At 43.7% G+C, this 17,543-nt stretch overlaps 1 protein-coding gene across 1 annotated transcript in view; it reads right to left on the bottom strand.

Moving 5' to 3' along the window:
• Positions 1–5,978: 5,978 nt before the first annotated feature.
• DAPL1 (death associated protein like 1) overlaps positions 5,979–17,543 on the bottom strand; it is a 14,700-nt gene continuing 3,135 nt past the window's right edge. Inside the window, exons 2-6 of the mRNA XM_019553615.1 lie at positions 17,479–17,543; positions 16,555–16,659; positions 13,234–13,321; positions 8,849–8,912; positions 5,979–6,268 (exon numbers count right to left, since the gene is read on the bottom strand). Of these exons, the coding sequence (XP_019409160.1) occupies positions 6,149–6,268; positions 8,849–8,912; positions 13,234–13,321; positions 16,555–16,659; positions 17,479–17,543 (442 nt within the window). The 3' untranslated portion in view covers positions 5,979–6,148. The remainder of the gene's footprint in view (positions 6,269–8,848; positions 8,913–13,233; positions 13,322–16,554; positions 16,660–17,478) is intronic.

The following is a 17,543-nucleotide window of genomic DNA, read 5'->3' as shown; positions in this document are numbered from 1 at the left end:
AAGTCCAGGAAGACTATGTCCACTGCTACCCCTGCCACTGATGAACTCATGTTGGTTGCCCCTAAGCATGCAGTCCCCTGCTGGCCCCTCCTGGATGTGTGCCAGCATAATTTTGGAGGCATAATCAGGAGGAACTTCTTCACAGTTAAGAGTGGCCAAGGTCTGGAATGGGCTCCCAAGGGAGGTGGTACTCTCCCCTACCCTAGGGGTCTTCAAGAGGAGGTTGGATGGACATCTGGCTGGGGTCATCTGAACCCAGCACTTTTCTGTCTATGCAGGGGCCTGGACTCAATGATCTATTGAGGTCCCTTCTGACCCTAACATCTGTGAATCTATTATAAGAACATGCTAGGCTCAGTCTCCTGCAGGCCTGGAATAGTCTCAGGGCACTGTTCTTGAGTCTTTTTGAACTGGAGGCACCCCTCAACTTTTATAAAGTGCCTCATTTGAAAAACCAATTCATTTATTACAATGCTTACCTCCTTCCAGAGGGCTGGGGAAGTGATCAGAGGGGAATGGGCCTGGATCTGTGCTTGTCTCCTCATACTTTGGGAAACCCTTCAGAAGATTTCATGTCAACCTGGTGGAAAATCACTGCTTTAGAGACTCTAGCTTTCAAACTTTAACAAATCCTGTTGAAACATGTATAAAGAGGCCAAGAAAACCTCCCCACCCCCATCCCTCTCTCCCCATATGTCTCTGCTCCAAGTCTTAAGGTAGTACAGTAGTTGATTTCTTTTTTCAATTCATAGACCAAAAAAGGCTTCCCTAGCCCTTTTTAGAAAGGCAGGTGAAATAAGGTTTTTTTTCCAAAAAAATATTTGATCAGGAATGCAAGCAATTATAGTGTCAGAGCAAGTGGTTAGTGTATAACAAACATAAGCTGCTAAAATCAAGGTCTTGTTTATCCTGGAAAGTGTTAGGCAACAGTAACTACAAGGGATGCTACCTATAAATATTCTTTAAAGAACACCTACTTACATTGTTTTTACCTGATTATGGAAGTCCTTTTAACTGATGTGTCTTGCTTACATTAATTTTTAACCTAGACAGTTTCCCCACTAATGGTGATATCAGAGGTAACAACTGAAAGTTCTAGTGTAGAGAAGATATTTCAAGCATTTTAGCTGCCTGTACTATTCAACATAGCTCAGAGCAAATGTAAGCAAATCTTACATTACTACATACTCCAATAACAAATATATATGAGCGCTAGAAGTTGGGAGGTGCAGGTTGTAGCAATCTCAAATCTGGTTCCTAGTCTGTTCTTAGGTAGTGCAATATACTACCACTAGATGGGGCCTGATGTCAAGCCCACCATGATTTAGCTCATAGCTCAGAAAATCCTGCACCAGCAAGACAGGGGTAGAAGAAAATATATATGCCTTTTTCAGAGTTGATTTCTAGGATGTTACAGTTTGAATATTTATGGAAATAACATGAACAACTGTACTTTGAAAACCTCTGGATTGAGCCAGTTTAAACTTATTATAATATATACTTGACTAGCAGATGACCCTTGTGCGACCGCTGGGCTTCCTCTAGCTGCTGTCTGGCGGCTCCGGCCTCTTGGCAGATGTTCTGCCCCTTCCAGGCTGGTTTATCATCAGGGTAGCTCTTTCCTCCCGCATCGCCAACCCCGTTCTCGCCTGCAACGTCTTGGTGTTCCTCAATGGGTGGGGTTAGTTAGCGGGTCCCTCGGTGGCTTGGGTCAGGCCCGATGGTTGATCACAGGGCTCTGGCACCCCTACACCATGGCCTGTGCCACCTTCAGTGGGCTGTCTCATTGTTATCTTACAGCCTTCCTTGCAGATCACGCCCACCGCTCTGTATTCTAAAGCCTAGAGCACGGGGCTGTGCCCACTCCTGCAACGCTTCACCCCTCGCTCCCATCCCATGGGCAACCTTCCCTACTATTGCCCCTCCCGGGGGGGGCTTCCCTATGAGCCAAACACCAGGGTGCCCTTGAGGAACTCAGCCCCCTAGCTCGGGGGAGTCCAACAACAACAAAAACAAAAACCAGTGCACCTCCACTGACCCTCCACCTATTCCTCGTCCCTGGACCCTTAACAAGGAGAGGGGGGCCTCTATGCTCTGTCTGACGCCGCAGGGCTTGTTCTGATCCTTTGCTTGACCTCCTTGGTCCCGGTGGCGACCCCACCCCAATTATAAACCCCCATCTGGGCCGCCCCCGGGCTTTTGCCTCTCGACGTGCCGTCTTCAGCGCCCCCCCGTCCTGGCACTCCCACCTGGGTCCTGCTACACTCTAAAGGCTGCCTCCAATCCTCTTTCCCTCAGCCAGCCATTCAGTCCTCCAGCGTATGGTGGAGGTCTTCGACGGGGTGCTCCTCTCCCTGGCCAACTTTGCCACCAGCTCACTGGTCTCTTCGGGGTTCACCCCGAGGCGCCCTTGGCTACTGGCATCAGCTGCAGCTTTGCCTCCGGGCCATCTGCCCTCTCTGCAGCAGCTGCCATTTTTATTTTCACCAGCCGGCGTCTGACGCTGACGTCACCGGCTGGCCGCAGCTGTACATAGAGGCAGCTCATGTGCCGCGCGGGTTCCTCTCTCTGCTCCCCGTGGGCTCTGTCCCGAGCTGCAGGTGAGTACCCCACATTACCTGGCTTCCCAGGACACCTTGTTATAAGACAGCCCTCTCAGTACTTAGATTCTATATATGGAAAAACTAGAAATTTATTAAATTATACATTTTCCAGGCATAATCTAATTATTTGAGGTTTGCCTTGAATTTGTCCTCTTCCTGCTGCTACAGCACAGAAAATAAATTGTGGGGGGGTAGGAGGTCAGGTAGCTCTTTTGCTTTTTCCTTCCCTCATTTTTTCCCCTGGCAGCCCCTTCCCCTCTCCTTACTGTCAGGCCATCCTCTCCCCAAGCACATGGAAATGAGGACCAAATTTGACAAAACGGACCTTGAAATTAAACATGGCTGTAGCAATGTGCATATAGTACCCATACATATACCATAGTGTGTCATGTCAAGTTTCCATCTTGTAAAGTCAGGCCTCCATCTCATCCCCATGCCCAGTTGTGTAACCTATGACTCAAACCTATCCCTCCTATGTAACATGGTTCCTGAATGAATGGGAATGAATGAGGGTGCTCGAGAGACAATGGCAGTAGGTCTAAAAATATCTCTCTCTGAATGACTGAACCATCAACACAAATACCTGGACCAGTAACCTAGCCATTGGAACCACGGTTAGCATTCAAGAAACAAAAGATGAGGCAAGCCACCATTGTGCCAGAGCTGCACATGCTCAGTAAGAACACCTGGAGAGATCATGGGTAGTCTGCCCCATAAAAATGGGTAGTGAAGACTAACTACTTGGGAACGTCATTTCCATCTGGACCAGCACCATACCTATCCATCTCAGAGGCCCTGCCAGCGACCCCCTCTGGGCAACACTATGCTGAAGGGGACCCCAACTGGCTACTGAGGACCCACTTTCAGCCTGGGATAGGTAGATATAACCTGCATATTTCCTTCCAATTTGGACTCTCTCTCTCTCCTCCTGGACTTCAGCCCCTGAACCAACCCCTGCTGCCAGTGTGTGCGTGCAAGCACCTGTATGCACTGTCTCTTGCTTTCTCAACTCCAGCCCCATTTTCCTGATCTCTCAATTCTGTCTTCCCTTTCCTGCCACCTCTCAGCTTCTCTCTGTCCCTTTTTTGCAGGCTCTCAGTCCTGTTACCACCACCTTTTGGCCCCTCTGTTCCCCTTCTCTGGGCTCTGTCCTGTTGCTTTCTGCTTTTAATTAACACCACTTAACCTTAAGTTACCCCAACTTTCCTCCAGTCTGTTGGTTCTAATCCCAGTCCCAGCAACTTTCACTCCCTACACTTTCATTCTCTCTCTCCTACCTTAACCTTCCCCCAGGTATTCCAAATACACCAAGCACATACATACATACCACAACACACAAGTTAGGAACGTACATGTGCTTGTGTATGTGAACTGATATACAAGTATGTCACTGTGTGCATGATATACGTATTAGTGATCCATGTATGTGTATTGGTTGTGTAGGTATTCGTAATTGATTCTGGTCAAATTTATTTTGGTCTGTATACCGTGTGTAGGTACTTGAATTGGTGATAGGTGAGCATTTGCCTAGGCTGGTAATTTTGGATGCATATGTGCCTGAATTGGTCGTGTGTGCACACATGCCTGGTGGGGGTGCATGAACCTAGAGTGTGTGTATGCACCTAATTGATTTTTGAGTGTGTGCATGTGCAAATGTACACCACGCCCTCCTAACAGTGCAATATTGAGATCCTGAGAGTTGGCCTGACCCCACAGGGCAACAACGTATACTCCAGATAACCTCCCCTCCCCCAAAAAAGGAACCATGGGCTAATTAGCCCCCACATAACTGGAAGGGGTGTTCTTGTCCTAAGTCCTGGGATTCTCCAAAAAAATATATACGCAGATAAAAGGCACGGGGCAACCTAGTCCAGCTTCGCCTCACGTAGGGTGGGGCTATAGTAATCACCTACATGAGACAGAGTGGGCAACAGAGCGATTCTGGGTGAACTGTCTGGGGCCTTGTCTGATCGCGTTTGCCAGGCATTTAAGGCCACAAGAATCAATGGAAATAAGAAAGGATTGATGTAACTTAGCTGTGGGAGTGAAGAGGAAGATGAAATGTAGTAGGTCATGTGTTGAAAGAGAGTAAACTGCACTTAGTGGACACTACTATATCTTTCTCAGATTGTCTGCACAAGCCTATCCTTGTATTAGATTCCAATCAGAGTTTTTAGCACCAGGCCTTGCTCCAGCATCTCCAAGTAGTGGCTTGGTACTGGAGCACATCCAAACCTGGCACTCATTCGCTCCTGGGGGAGCGACGGCTTATTAGTGAGATTTCCTAGTATGTGATTATAAGAGGAAAGGGAAAACAAATATGGTATGTAATACAGACATTCAAGTTACCTAATGCTGGTACGTTAAAACTCAGGCACTGAATAAGGTAGACTTGGCAGACTTTGTGACTAGGTACAGACATTTGGAGAGGTTAGATTCTGTTAAGTGGCCACCCGCTGTAACTTAAATTTACCTGGGTGTTGACCTTACACATAAGTTACCGGTTAGGTCAATCTAAATGCAAAACTTTACAGAAGTTTAGGAAGGTGTTAAAAAAAAAAAGAGAGGTCTAAGACCAAAGGCCACCACAATCCAATCCAAGTTAACTATACCTCAGAGGTAGTTCAATTTAGATCAGGTCTGGTAAGACTGATCTAATTGAACTTCTGTGTAGTTCCTAGTGCAGCCCCAGGGTTGGGAAAGCCCAGCCACTGGCTTGAGCCTCAAGGCTGCATTTTTCCCTACTCTCCCCCCAACCCTGAAGACCAGCCAGCCCCACTCCCCACGTTGCTGTACTGTCCCTGATTCTAAGTGGCTCCCAGTGCTAGGTTTACTGGCAGTTGCCAGTACCAAGTTCTGATGAAGTAAGTTGGAGTGGGGGAGAAGGGGAACAGAGAAGGAAGAAAGTATACCCCCCCTTCCCCTGATCTGCCTGCATCTCCCCTACTTGGTTTGATCAGGCTCCCAGGACCAGTGAGTGCTGTTAAAAGCCAGACCCAGGAGTGGTTTACAGGATTGGGGGCAGTTCAGTGGCAGGGGTGCAGGGTGTTTAGTGGGATTAGGAAACCTCTCTGATCCTACCCCCACAATGTTCCTCCCCTGATCCTACCAAACCTTCCCAGATCCCAGCAATCCCCCTGGTCTGCAGGTCCCATTAGTACTCCAAGATCCCCCATGGACCCTTCTTGTACAACAAGCCTCCCTGCTAGTCCTCCACCCCCAACTTACCTTAGATTGGGTGGCCATTTTTAAACTCGATCTAGCCTCTCTGAATGTCTGTGGACCTTTTTAGTTGCAATTGAGTACTAAGCAGAAGACTGTAAGGCTTAGGTAGATAAAGCCATTGCTCATGCATTAAAAACCAGGAACACACCCTAAATATTACGGAGTATTTTATTGTTAGAAAATAGAAGAAACATATGGGACACTTCAGCAAGCAAACTATTTCAACAAGTTTTGGTCCTTCTACTACAAGCAGCTACTAAAGTGGTATTTAGAATAGGAACCTACTGTTTTAACCTACATTAATCTTTTACTGAACATATTTAACATTTGCGAGGCTGCTGAATAAGGTAAATTCTTTTAGGCAGTGTAATCTTCTCCAGGGCGGGTCGTGGCTTTTGATGAGCTACTTGTAATACAGCTGCAGGAAATTTATGGCTGATCTGCAAAAGTAAGGGGAAAATAGTCAAAGTTGAAGACTACTCTTCAGCCCTCTTGTCTTACTAAGTTTTGTGGGTTTTCATTAAAAAAAACTAAAGATTTTTTCCACACTGCACCAAGCCAGTTTTGAGTCTGCTTTTAGCACCATACAAAAACAACCCCCCCAAACAAACAGAAAAACCCCACAGCAGGACCTTATATCCAAGTTTCAAAGTTACTTTATCTAGTTAACTTTACTGTTTGCTTAATAAGCCACTTAAACTGAGATTCAGTGGAGTTGCACAAGAAATTTAACACATGGGATTAAATCCCTGCTGAAGTGAGAAATGTTATACTATAATTATAGTAGAAAACTATATGATCAAGGCGTTATTAAATTCTGAAAACATTAAGCTAATTCTGCCTTACACCCTGATTATCTTGTGCACATGTATTATTTTATGGATTCTGACTTTGCTGTAAAAAAGGGGCATGCAAGTTAAGTAGATGCTTCTAAAACAGATTCTTTTAAAATGAGGAAAGTGGTAGCAGTGCCCCAATGTGACATGCACAGTAGCCATAGGCATGACTGATAGGATGGTCCATTCATATTTAGTTTCAAAGAAAATTTGGGAGAATTTGCAGTAGGAGAAAAGGAGGAAAGTACTAGACTCCCTGAATATCATGCCACCATCATGGCTAAGGCCTGATGAGCTGTATGACCAATGCTGGAACTAATCTGATGGGCAGTATGTGTCCCCAATAATCAGTTATGTCTGTTCCACTGATTTTGGCTTGGCATCCTGATTTTGATTGTACTGCACCTTTGTTCTAGTATCAGCCAATGGGCATCTGTCCTAGCAAGGGAGCGTACTGGCTTTTCAATAGGGGATGACAAGTCTCCTTGCCTCTGTAACCAAGTATATTAAGTCAAGTTTGTGACTATGGCACGGGATGAGAGCAAGAACCCATTTACATGTCTCACTGAAGAAGCGTTTATACAGCCAAATCACACCTTAAAGTTGTCCCCCAGTTATACGTTCCACCAATTAATGGAGTGCTAAAAGGAGGAATAAAGATACAAAAACTTGTTCCATAAAATGTGTAATAACTTTGTGGCTCCTTACCATCACACAATGGATTGAATGAGCAACTGGGAGTTATATCAGCTGATCGGGACTCCCAGCCAGGCTCCCCCATGTGCACCCCAGAGCCTGGGAGCTCACAACTGACAAGGCTTCCAGCCAATAGGACATCCCAGGCATCCCATCCCTGCAGTTGATACAATCCCCCAGCCACAGGGGTGCTCCAAGCATCCTTGTGGCTCAAGGAGTCCAGCTGATGTGATCTCCTGGCCATGGAGATGCCTAGGACACCCCTGCAGCTGGAAGCCCAGTTAGCCAGGGCTCCCAGCCACAGGAGTCTGGTATTCACCAGTGTGGGGGAAGCCTAGGATCATGGAAACCAGGCTCCCCCTACACCAGCAATAGGGTGTGATGGGATCCAATTAGCAATTTCACAATCATACTTCATGCTATTTACATGTGGGATAGCATGAAGCATGATTGTGTAGATCACACATTAGGTCCTATTGTGCCTTTGCTTGCCCACTGAGAGGGGACTGAACAGATCTGGGTTCTATTCCCAGCTCTGCCATCATTTTTCTGTGTTATCTTGGACAGTATTCCCATCCAGATTTTCTTAAAAAAAATAAAATCTTGAATTCATACACATCTTTTAGATGCCTTGTTATGATTTGTCATGCATCCACAGGTGCATCTCTAGCAGGGCCAAGGAGGTGATCCTCCCACTCTGTGCGACACTGGTCAGGCCACAGCTGGACTACTGTGTCCAGTTCTGTGCGTCCACATCCCTCCTGAAGTGGGGCAACATTGAGAGGGTCTAGAGGAGGGCCAGCCGAATGATCCAGGGACAACAGGGCAGACCCTACAATGAGAGACTGCAGGACCTAAACCTGTTCAGCCTTCACAAAAGAAGGGTGAGGGGGGACCTGGTGACTGTCTAGAAACTCACTAGGGGGGAACAGAAGGGTTTGGGAGAGACCTTGGTTTCCCCTAGCACCCCCTGGCATAACAAGGAATAACGGCCACAAGTTGTTGGAGAGTAGGTTTAGATTAGACATCCGTAAGAACTACTTCATAGTTAGGGCGGCTAGGACCTGGAGCCAACTTCCAAGGGAAGTGGTGCTGGCTCCCACCCTGGGGGTCTTTAAAAGGAGGCTTGATGCCTACCTAGCTGGGATCATTTGAGCCCAGTTTTTTCTCCTGCCCTGGCAGGGAGTTGGACTTGAAGATCTACAAGGTCCCTTCCGACCCTGCTTCTATGATAACAAATCTCTATGTTACTGCAATTGCCTTACAAGGTCCTATTCAAGAATCACAGCAGAATAAGGGGCTCAAAGTTGTATGTTGATAAACTAGCATTTTTGAAAGGTGTTACTAAACCTCTAAAGAACAAGAAAAACTTTTCACCATCTGCTTCAGATTACAGCAGTTTTATACTAAGTTGATTTTGCTTTTTAAACACTTTGATCATTAGCTACATTAAAAACATCTATGCCTTATTCAGCTATATACACTTACTCTCTCCAGTGCACCTGCTAGCAGAACTCTCATATTTTGCATTTTTGCAATACTAGCAACTGAGCTGTAAGAGAAAGAAAAGATTTATTCAGGGTTTTCCATCTCCAAGAGGGATTTATTTGCAAGCTTGTGCTAAAGACAAGCTATGCACCCTTTTCAATTCTGCCATAATTAAGCTTAAGGTGTGGAAGGGTTAAAAATGAAAAGTAGTATTAGGAAACATTCTATATTGGCAGAGTATAGTCCTTGTATAGAGTTTCATCACATTAAATGGATGATGCGTTCTGCTAGCTTAAAAGGATAGCTAGCAATAGGTTTTTGGTTTTTATGGTCAATTTGTCATCTACAGAAAACATCAAGTTAAACAGTACATTTCTACAGTCTTTGATAAACAGAAGTCTTTTTTTGTTGATAGGCTACATCTTCAGAAGTTGCAGGGTAGATTCAGTGCTACCTAGTCATGTTTGAAACAAGCCACACAGTGAAGTAAATAACTGGGTATTAAACATTTTCAAAATCTTAATAAATTTGCCTCCTCCCCTAAAACTAAAATGCTAGGTCTCAAAAAAAATTACTGCTTTGAAAAAACAAAACAAAAACAAAATCTGCATAAAGTTACATAATGACTCTCAAGTGTCCCTCAGGGAGCAAGAGCTACAGGAAGAGGAGACAAGGCTCCAAGGCAGCACTGGGGAAGGAAGAGGACAGGCTCCCAGGAGGGGTGGCAGTTGGAAATTTCTAACTTCTGTCTTCATCCACATCTGCAGCATGTTGGCTGGAGAACAGATGTTCTGTTAGTGGAAGAGTCCAGGCTTGCCTAAGGTTGAAGGATCCAGACCACTGATACCAAGAGGAAGTGATGGGTGGTGGAGAAGGGCATATACAAGCATTGGCCCCCAGGTGCCAGAGACCCATAGTATGCCACTGGTGGCAATTAGCAAGGGAAGTTAGGGGCAAGAAGAAGGGTTTCTACAAGTATGTCAGCAACAAGAAGATGATCAGAGAAAGTGCAGATCCTTTACTGAATGGGGGAGGCAATCTACTGACAGACGATGTGGAAAATGCCGAGGTACTCAATGTCTTTTTTACTTTGGTCTTCACGGGCAAAGTCAGCTAACTAGCTACTGCATCCGCCAGCACAGATTGTGGAGGAGATGAGCAGCCAACAGTGGCTAAAGAACAGATTAGGGACTATTGGGAATAGCTGGACAAGTCCAAGTCCCTGGGGCCAGGTGTGATGCACCTGGAGGGTGCTGAAAGAGTTGGCCAATGTAATTGCAATGCTGCTGGTCATTCTCTTTGAAAACTCGTGAGAGCTAGGAGAGGTCCCAGACTGCAAAGAATCCCAACAGCATACTAGGCTGCACAACTAAGAACATTGCCAGCAGACTGAGGGGAGTGATTCTTCCCCTCTATTTGGCACTGGTAAAACCACATCTGGAGTACTATGTCCAGCTTTGGAACCCCCACTAAAGAAAGGAGGTGGAAGAAATTAGAAAGAGTCCAGTGAGAGGCAACAAAATTGTTAGAGGGCTAGTGAACAGGACTATGAGGAAAGGCTGAGGGAACTGGGTTTATTTAGCTTGGAGAAGAAAAGAGAGACGAGCATCAAGTAAGTTTCCAATGGTAAATGAAACATTCACCTACTCCCATCCCCCACAAAAGGTGGACCTACTGCTTACTAAGATTGAGAAATCTGATGTTTAGTTACCACTGATCCAGAGGAAGTAAGTATGGTATGAAGTGGTATAATTAGTCCCAAACTTAAAATTCTTCACTTTTTCCAAATACTTTTCTTGAGAAGTTGATGCCTTTTCCCTGAATCTTGCCATTTAAAAAGTGCAAAGCTGAAATCCTCAAAAGATATTGCATACAGGAATGTCACATAATTTGCAGAAGAGCAACCTAGAGACCTCTCCTTCAGGGGGAAAAGTCCTGTCAACAAGTCTCTTCAGTCCTCAGGTAGCTAAAAGGCTGCCAGTTTGGATGCTAACTGTGATGCAGTACCAATGACATGTCCACCAGCACCTGGACACAACAAACTTGTATTTTCATGCAGACACCTGTATAGTGTCTACTTAATACAAGTATGCATGTATAGTAGTACTATAAAAATCAGTATTCTTCTCAGTTGAGCCCCTGGAATATTGTAGCATCTTGCAAGTAGTCCAAACTATCCCCACCTAGTTTCCTAAATGCATTAAAACAATCAGCCCCAGAGAAAAATTATGACATTTAAATCATTCCTGAACAAGACAACATACATAATTTAAAAACAAAAACTAGCCAACTGTTATATTAGAAGCCTACAACTTTTACATAATTGCATCTTGAAAATGAAGTCCATCACCGTCTGCAAGAAACATGCTTCTATTTAGTAATCATTGATTTTCTAGTTTCTAATGGAGTGCCAATTAGTATAGCTCTGTTTACTGTTGTTGTGCATCAGAAACAATGCTATGAGCTCAGGAAAAGTTCCAGGAACAGTATTTTAGTTAAATGTCTGTAAAAGCATACCAAATTGTCTTCTGTACTCCTGCCAAAAATACTGGATATTTGCATGTTATGAACCATGTTTTGTGGTTAAAACTTAGGAATACTTTAAATTACAGCAATTTATGGACATCAGGCTTAGAAGCCAGTTTTTGGACCAATTGTGAGGCTGACCATAAACATCCTAAGCAATCTTTGGCAAATTATTTTGTCCCTCTCTCTGACCCTCAGTAGTTTACAGAGTGAGAAACTGTATATCCCTGCAAGATATGGAAGCTGCAGCAACATGATTCTCAGGAAGTACAAGAATAGAGAGTTTTTCCAAACTCCACATTTCTTTTCCAAAAGGGATTTTAAGAGTTTCCCCACCACTTTCGGCATTTTTACACATCCCTTTTAAATAAGGTTCCCCTTAAGATGTTATTTACCAAATATTTAGATAACTGCATACATCTTTAAGCCAGGTAGAAGAGCCTGAGCACTGTAAAAAGGACCTTAAAAACGCCTGTCCCAACACGTGGGGGTGACAGGGGAAAGTGAAAATTCTCACGCTGCCAGCACCAGGGATGGCATCTGTAAGGCTTCTTTCAGAGAATCCTTTTGCAACTTGTAGGCTGGGAGTGTGTCAGTACAGGCTCACAACATGCAGTTCTGCAGACAAGCCTACCAGTACCATAGCAAGCAATGCACTGGCACTGGGCACAGTCTCACAGGGGGTCACCAAATCAAGTGGACCACACACTACATTTTAAAGGCAGTGAGACACTTCAGAGCCCTGCATTTGCAGTCTCATATGTGGAAAAGTCTGCGCAGGGGTTGAGAGCCCCAAGTTCTTGCTGTGGCAGTGGGGCTTCCTACAGCCAGGGCCCCAGCAGCACCACAGGCTAAGCCCTGCCTCCACTTGGGCCAAGGTGGAACAGATGCATCCCCAGGAACACTGCAGTCCTCCTCTATGACCCCTGCATATATACCAGCATGTAGGAGGGTGCTCTGCATAGGACCTGCATCAGGCACTAAAATGCCTGCCTACAGCTCTGAAGTCTACTATAATTAGACAGGTTTCTAAGGCTGTCTCTAGGTTTTGGTTAGAACAAGTGGCCCCTTAACTCTGGAGGGTACAAAAGCAATTTAAGGCCACCATAAACCCGCAAGACTCTCTGGAGTATATTCTGTTCTACTCTCTCCAAAGGGCAGCAGAATGTCACCAATTTTGTTTCAATTTCGGGTCTTGCCTAGTTTTCTAAATATTATAGAAAAAACCTGATAGAAATCCAGAGTGTAATGCCAGAAATTTGTTAACTACCTAATCTGATTTTCTGTAGGTCACAGGACATTAACATGCTATTTGGTTACTCTTGTATTAAGCCAAATATCTTTAACTACTTCATAACTTCCAAAAAGGAAGTTCTCTAAATTTGAATACACTAGGTCATGGTCAGCCCACCACTTCACTTGGCCAGTGGTACCAGTTGTTAATTATCCTCATTGTTAAAAATGTGTGCCTAGTTTTAAATAGTCTGCCTTCTAGTTCCTGACATTGGTCCTTGCCATGGCATTCTTTGCTAGACTGAAAAGCTTTTGTCACCTAATATTTTCTCCCTGGAAAGTGACTTGAACACTATGAACAAGTCACCTCTTGTCTGTAAAACAAATAGACTGAGTTCCTTGCATCTCTCCTTATAAAGGCATGTTCTCCACATTGTATGTATTATTACTATCCAATCGTTTTGTTTTTGTATTCCAAGTTACCTTTTATACATATGCTGCACAGCCTAGCCTCTTCTCACTCCAGTGTTCACAACTGTAAAACTTTTATTCCTTTTCAAAAGCCTTATCCAGTTCCCCATTATATATGGGGGACTATTTATGCTTAATATTAAAAGCTACAATACCTTATTTTCTCTTTCACTGGATTTTTGGGATTTCTCTCAGAAGCTCCATTTTCTTGTTTTTTAGAAACCCTCATACCTCCAGCTTTGACTGCAACAAAGAAGAAGTTATATAATGTAGTTACATTTTTGTCATTCAAATAAGTGTTAAACATAAGATCGTTTTTTGTTTCAAAGCAGACCAGAGAAAACCTTGTAAAACACGTGCCCAGGAGAACTAGCAATAAAGAAAGATTTTTTTTTTTCCCCCCCAAGAGGTGACCTCCTTATTTTGCTTCTGCTGTGGTTGGAATGTATGAAAGAAGGAGCCAAAAAAAGACATACACCCAAGAAAGTAAGCTTTTGCACCATAGCATGATAAAATCAGGTTCAAGAGACTGTAATCCAAAATTAAGTTTCCTTAAAGTGATACTAGTTCAAGAACTACCTGCTACCAGACATCCTCCCCAAGAATCTTAGATGTTTCTAGAAGTTTATTTTTAAAGTGCATTCATTTTTAGCACAATACATGACTGTTGGTAGTAGGCTTGTCACAATTTCCTCAAGATGCTCCAGAATAAGACTGTATATGTAATACTAGTTACAAAGCAGACCAGAATCAACCCCATATTTACCATGCACCAAGTGTTCAAACAAGTTTAATTATATTTTATTAGCAATACTGCCAATCACATAGTCAATTAGCACCAATTAAGCTACAGATGACCTAACAATAACAATTTAAGTGTTAAGAAGTGTCAAAAAAATTCAGGTGTTTAAAGGAACATGTAAAACTTATTTCAGATAACTTGTCAAAAGAAATGCCTTCTTCCTGAACACAAGGGTATTTGTAAGTTTTAAATCTGTCAAAGAAAATAAGAACCAAATGAAAAAAAGATTTTTGTTTCATTTAAATTCTATAGCAAGTTCCCTATTCTGTATTTTGGAACTATCAAGACATGCATTTTCTTCATATTTTGAATTTGTGCACAGAATGGAAACTGTTATAAAAAGGCACTTATGAAAAGATGGTAGAATATGTTCAACATCAAACTCTGGAATAGTATTTATTTGCTTACACCTAGTCATGACATTTCCTTGACTTTCCAGTCAAGTCATGTTACTGGCATAGCCCTTCTAAATGTCCTGCCTAGAAACAAGAATCAACTTCTCTTTACCTTGTGGACTACATGGCCTTAGGCTTAAAATGCTGCAACATAGCAATGTCTACTACAGCCAAAGCAAACACCCAGGCGGTGCAAAGGGAAAATTTCTCATTTAAAAACTCTCTTAATATGAGCGATGTATTATTTTATTATATAATGGTAAAAAGCCAAAAAACAAGGCTATAAATTACATTAATATATAAAGGATACCCTCTCCCCTTTTCAAAACCACAAGGGCCACTGTGTGTGAAACCCCTGGCTGGATCTGAAAATCTTCCCTGAGATAACAGATACATCATGAAGTTGCTAATTAAACAAAAAGAAGAATTCAAAGGTCTAGGACTTGATTTTGAAAAATGTGGAGTACCTACAATTCTCACGGAAATAAACTGGAGTTGAGTGCTCAGAACTCTGCAGTATTAAATATGTACCTTTAAAAAAAATACGAAAAGCTCTTTAAAACCTTTTTGGAAAAGGTTAGCTTTAGTTTTTATCTACTGAAAGTTTCTCTATCTAGACTGTTGCAGTAACAAAGCTATGGGAATGGCTGAGGACACATTTAGAATGCTATAGACATGGCAAAAAGTTGCCTTGTAAATTGAAGTTTCTTATGTTCATTTCTAGCTCAAAGTTGACCTGTGTTGAGAGTTTTGCAACTTTGGCAATTTGGGGGAGGGAGGGCTAAAATTTAAGTTTTTAAAAATTAGGACAGTATGTCATGAGCTGATCCATAACACAAGTTTAAATAACCCAGAATATTCTCCCTCACCCATAGATTCGCACTGCCTTTCAACAATGAGCCAGACCCCAGATCAAAATGGTCCAAGTTTTTAGAAATGTTCAAAGGACAGAGCTGAGCCAAGATCCAAGTTCTGTGCACTTGGCCCTTTACTAGGGAAATGCTATACGCCTTTGTATGTCACATATTGCAAAAGTTTAATATAGGGGTTTTTTATTTTCAAGTTTAATGGAGCAAGATGCTTCTGCCTCTCTGTAACACTTGTATTCAGAGCTGTGCACCCCATTAAAGAAATAAAAACAAACAAGCTGCACAAAAGAATGTTATGGCTCAACTGACAGAGACTTGTGAGAAATCCACTCTGACACCAGTAGTTCATTGAAGTAAATGGACTCACTCATGCAGCTAAGATATAGAATTTCACAGTAGGTTAATAAGTTATGCATTAGATACTCATTACCTATCATTTTCCATCTTGAACCTTTTATTGGAAGGAGCTGGTAGGTACCCATCTATGTTCATGGGGAATTTAAAGATGCCTCATTTTGGTAGACTCCAGGAAGTTAAACAACTTTTAACAAATACCGTTAAAGAGCTATAGCTTCAAATCGATCAGGATACCTGAGCCAAAGGGCTTAAATACAGACTTCAGTTTTCAGGTGTTCATGTTCTGCAGGTAAAACACACCTGGATCTGAATTATAGCTTCTTTTTGCTAGCACGCAAAGTTCTATGGGGGGCCATGTACAAATATTGATGTATTCTAAAGTTAAAACCAGATGTACTATTTAGAACAAATGTTCTTCCAATGCTTTAGAAACTCTAAAAACTAATTTTTAACAATGCTAAAAAAAATAAATAAATACAGCAAATGGCTAGTGCCTGGTGTGGACTGTCCATGGTTAGAGAGAAAAACCTTAGTCTATTTGAAAGAGACGTTACTGTACCTACAGTTAAGATTTAATAAAGAATACACAGAATTTTAGTAATTAGTTACATACATGTGAAGTAGCTATAGATTATTAAATCAGAACTAAGCATCTCCAAGTAACAGAGGATTTTTTACACACTTGATTTGGAGTATGTACATGGGAATTAGCCAAAAATCTCTTGCTTTAAAACTTCATAGTCTTGTACAAACAAGTGCCAAATGGTATTAAGGCAAGTCACGCAATGCAATCATGCGGTATGTGAACAAAAGGCATCACTTAACGTCTAGATCTTTCCTGGTTATGTGCAAAAAGGTGGTGGGGGGGAAGAAAAATCACATGAATACAATTATTGACATACAGCAAAATCCAACTTGCTGGTATTTCCTTACAGCCAAGGGGCCTGCTGCCAGAATCCAGGGTACAGAGAACCACTGAAGAAGTGTTTTGGTGGGAGGGGGCCAGGGACAGGAGCAATGGTTATCTTAAAGCCCACCTCACTGCTTATGTACTCTCCTGCTGGAGGTAGCTCTGGATCCAGTCTGCTAGCCTTCTTGTGGTACAGATTGGGTGCACAACAGAAAGAGAGAGTTTGACATCCCTGCCTTCCAGTACATCTGAGTTTGCAGATGAGATAGTTTGCAGAGTTCACAGTCAAAGAGCTGGATTCTGTTAGCTGATCAGCAGTTATTCTTGCACTAAGTCCCCAAAAAAAATCACTGGGGTACTGCCTAGATATCAATCAAGCCATGACAATGGGACTTATATATTTTGTCATTTGCAATAGGGGCAAGAGGAAGAGATCAATTCCCATCAAATAAGGGTTTCTGATGCCAAGTGAGAAGCTCCATCATCAACTTTGAACGATGCTTTGCCCTTGTAAAGCTTGCTTAGTCTCATAAAAACATCCAGAACTTGTCTGGGATTCCTTGAATAAACACCATTTGCCCACCCTAGGGCTTCACCTGCCTTCCTCACCTCCCAGGATCTGACCAGGCAAGTCTCAGCCCACCAAAGCCTGCCATATAGACACGGATAGAGAAAGCCATACACCTTAGTTAGCACTGAGCCTTGCCAGGCTCAGGACACCCCCCATTAGCCTGAAGCCCCCAGAAAACACCAGCAGTAGTCTGCGCTCCTCGTGACAAGCGAGAGCCGTGCCCGTGGCAGGGCACCCGGACAGCCGGCAACAGGCCAGGCTCGGGCACGGCAGGCTGCCATCTGAAGCGCGGCTTTGCTTGGCAATCACACGTGAAGAGAGGGAAACTGCCTGGTTTCCCACGGCACCCTGGAAAGGATCTCAGGGGCCCCCGGGGTAGACTCAGCGGTCTGCCCCGTGCCAGCGCCTGCCTCCCCTCGTTCGCGGGCGGCCGGGCGGGCTCCCGCACCAAGCGCTGAAGCCCGGGGCGGGCGCGGGACCCCCGGGCCGGACCTACCTGCGGGGGGCCGCCCGCCCTTGCGCGGGGAAGGCGGCGGCGGCGTGTCCCTGTCCCTGTCCCCG

The sequence above is a fragment of the Crocodylus porosus genome, unplaced genomic scaffold (genome assembly GCF_001723895.1).
Source record: "Crocodylus porosus isolate Cpor-Errol unplaced genomic scaffold, CroPor_comp1, whole genome shotgun sequence".
Lineage (NCBI taxonomy): Eukaryota > Metazoa > Chordata > Crocodylia > Crocodylidae > Crocodylus > Crocodylus porosus.
The sequence above is the reverse complement of the archived record's forward strand: the minus strand, read 5'-3'. Positions and strand labels throughout refer to the sequence as shown.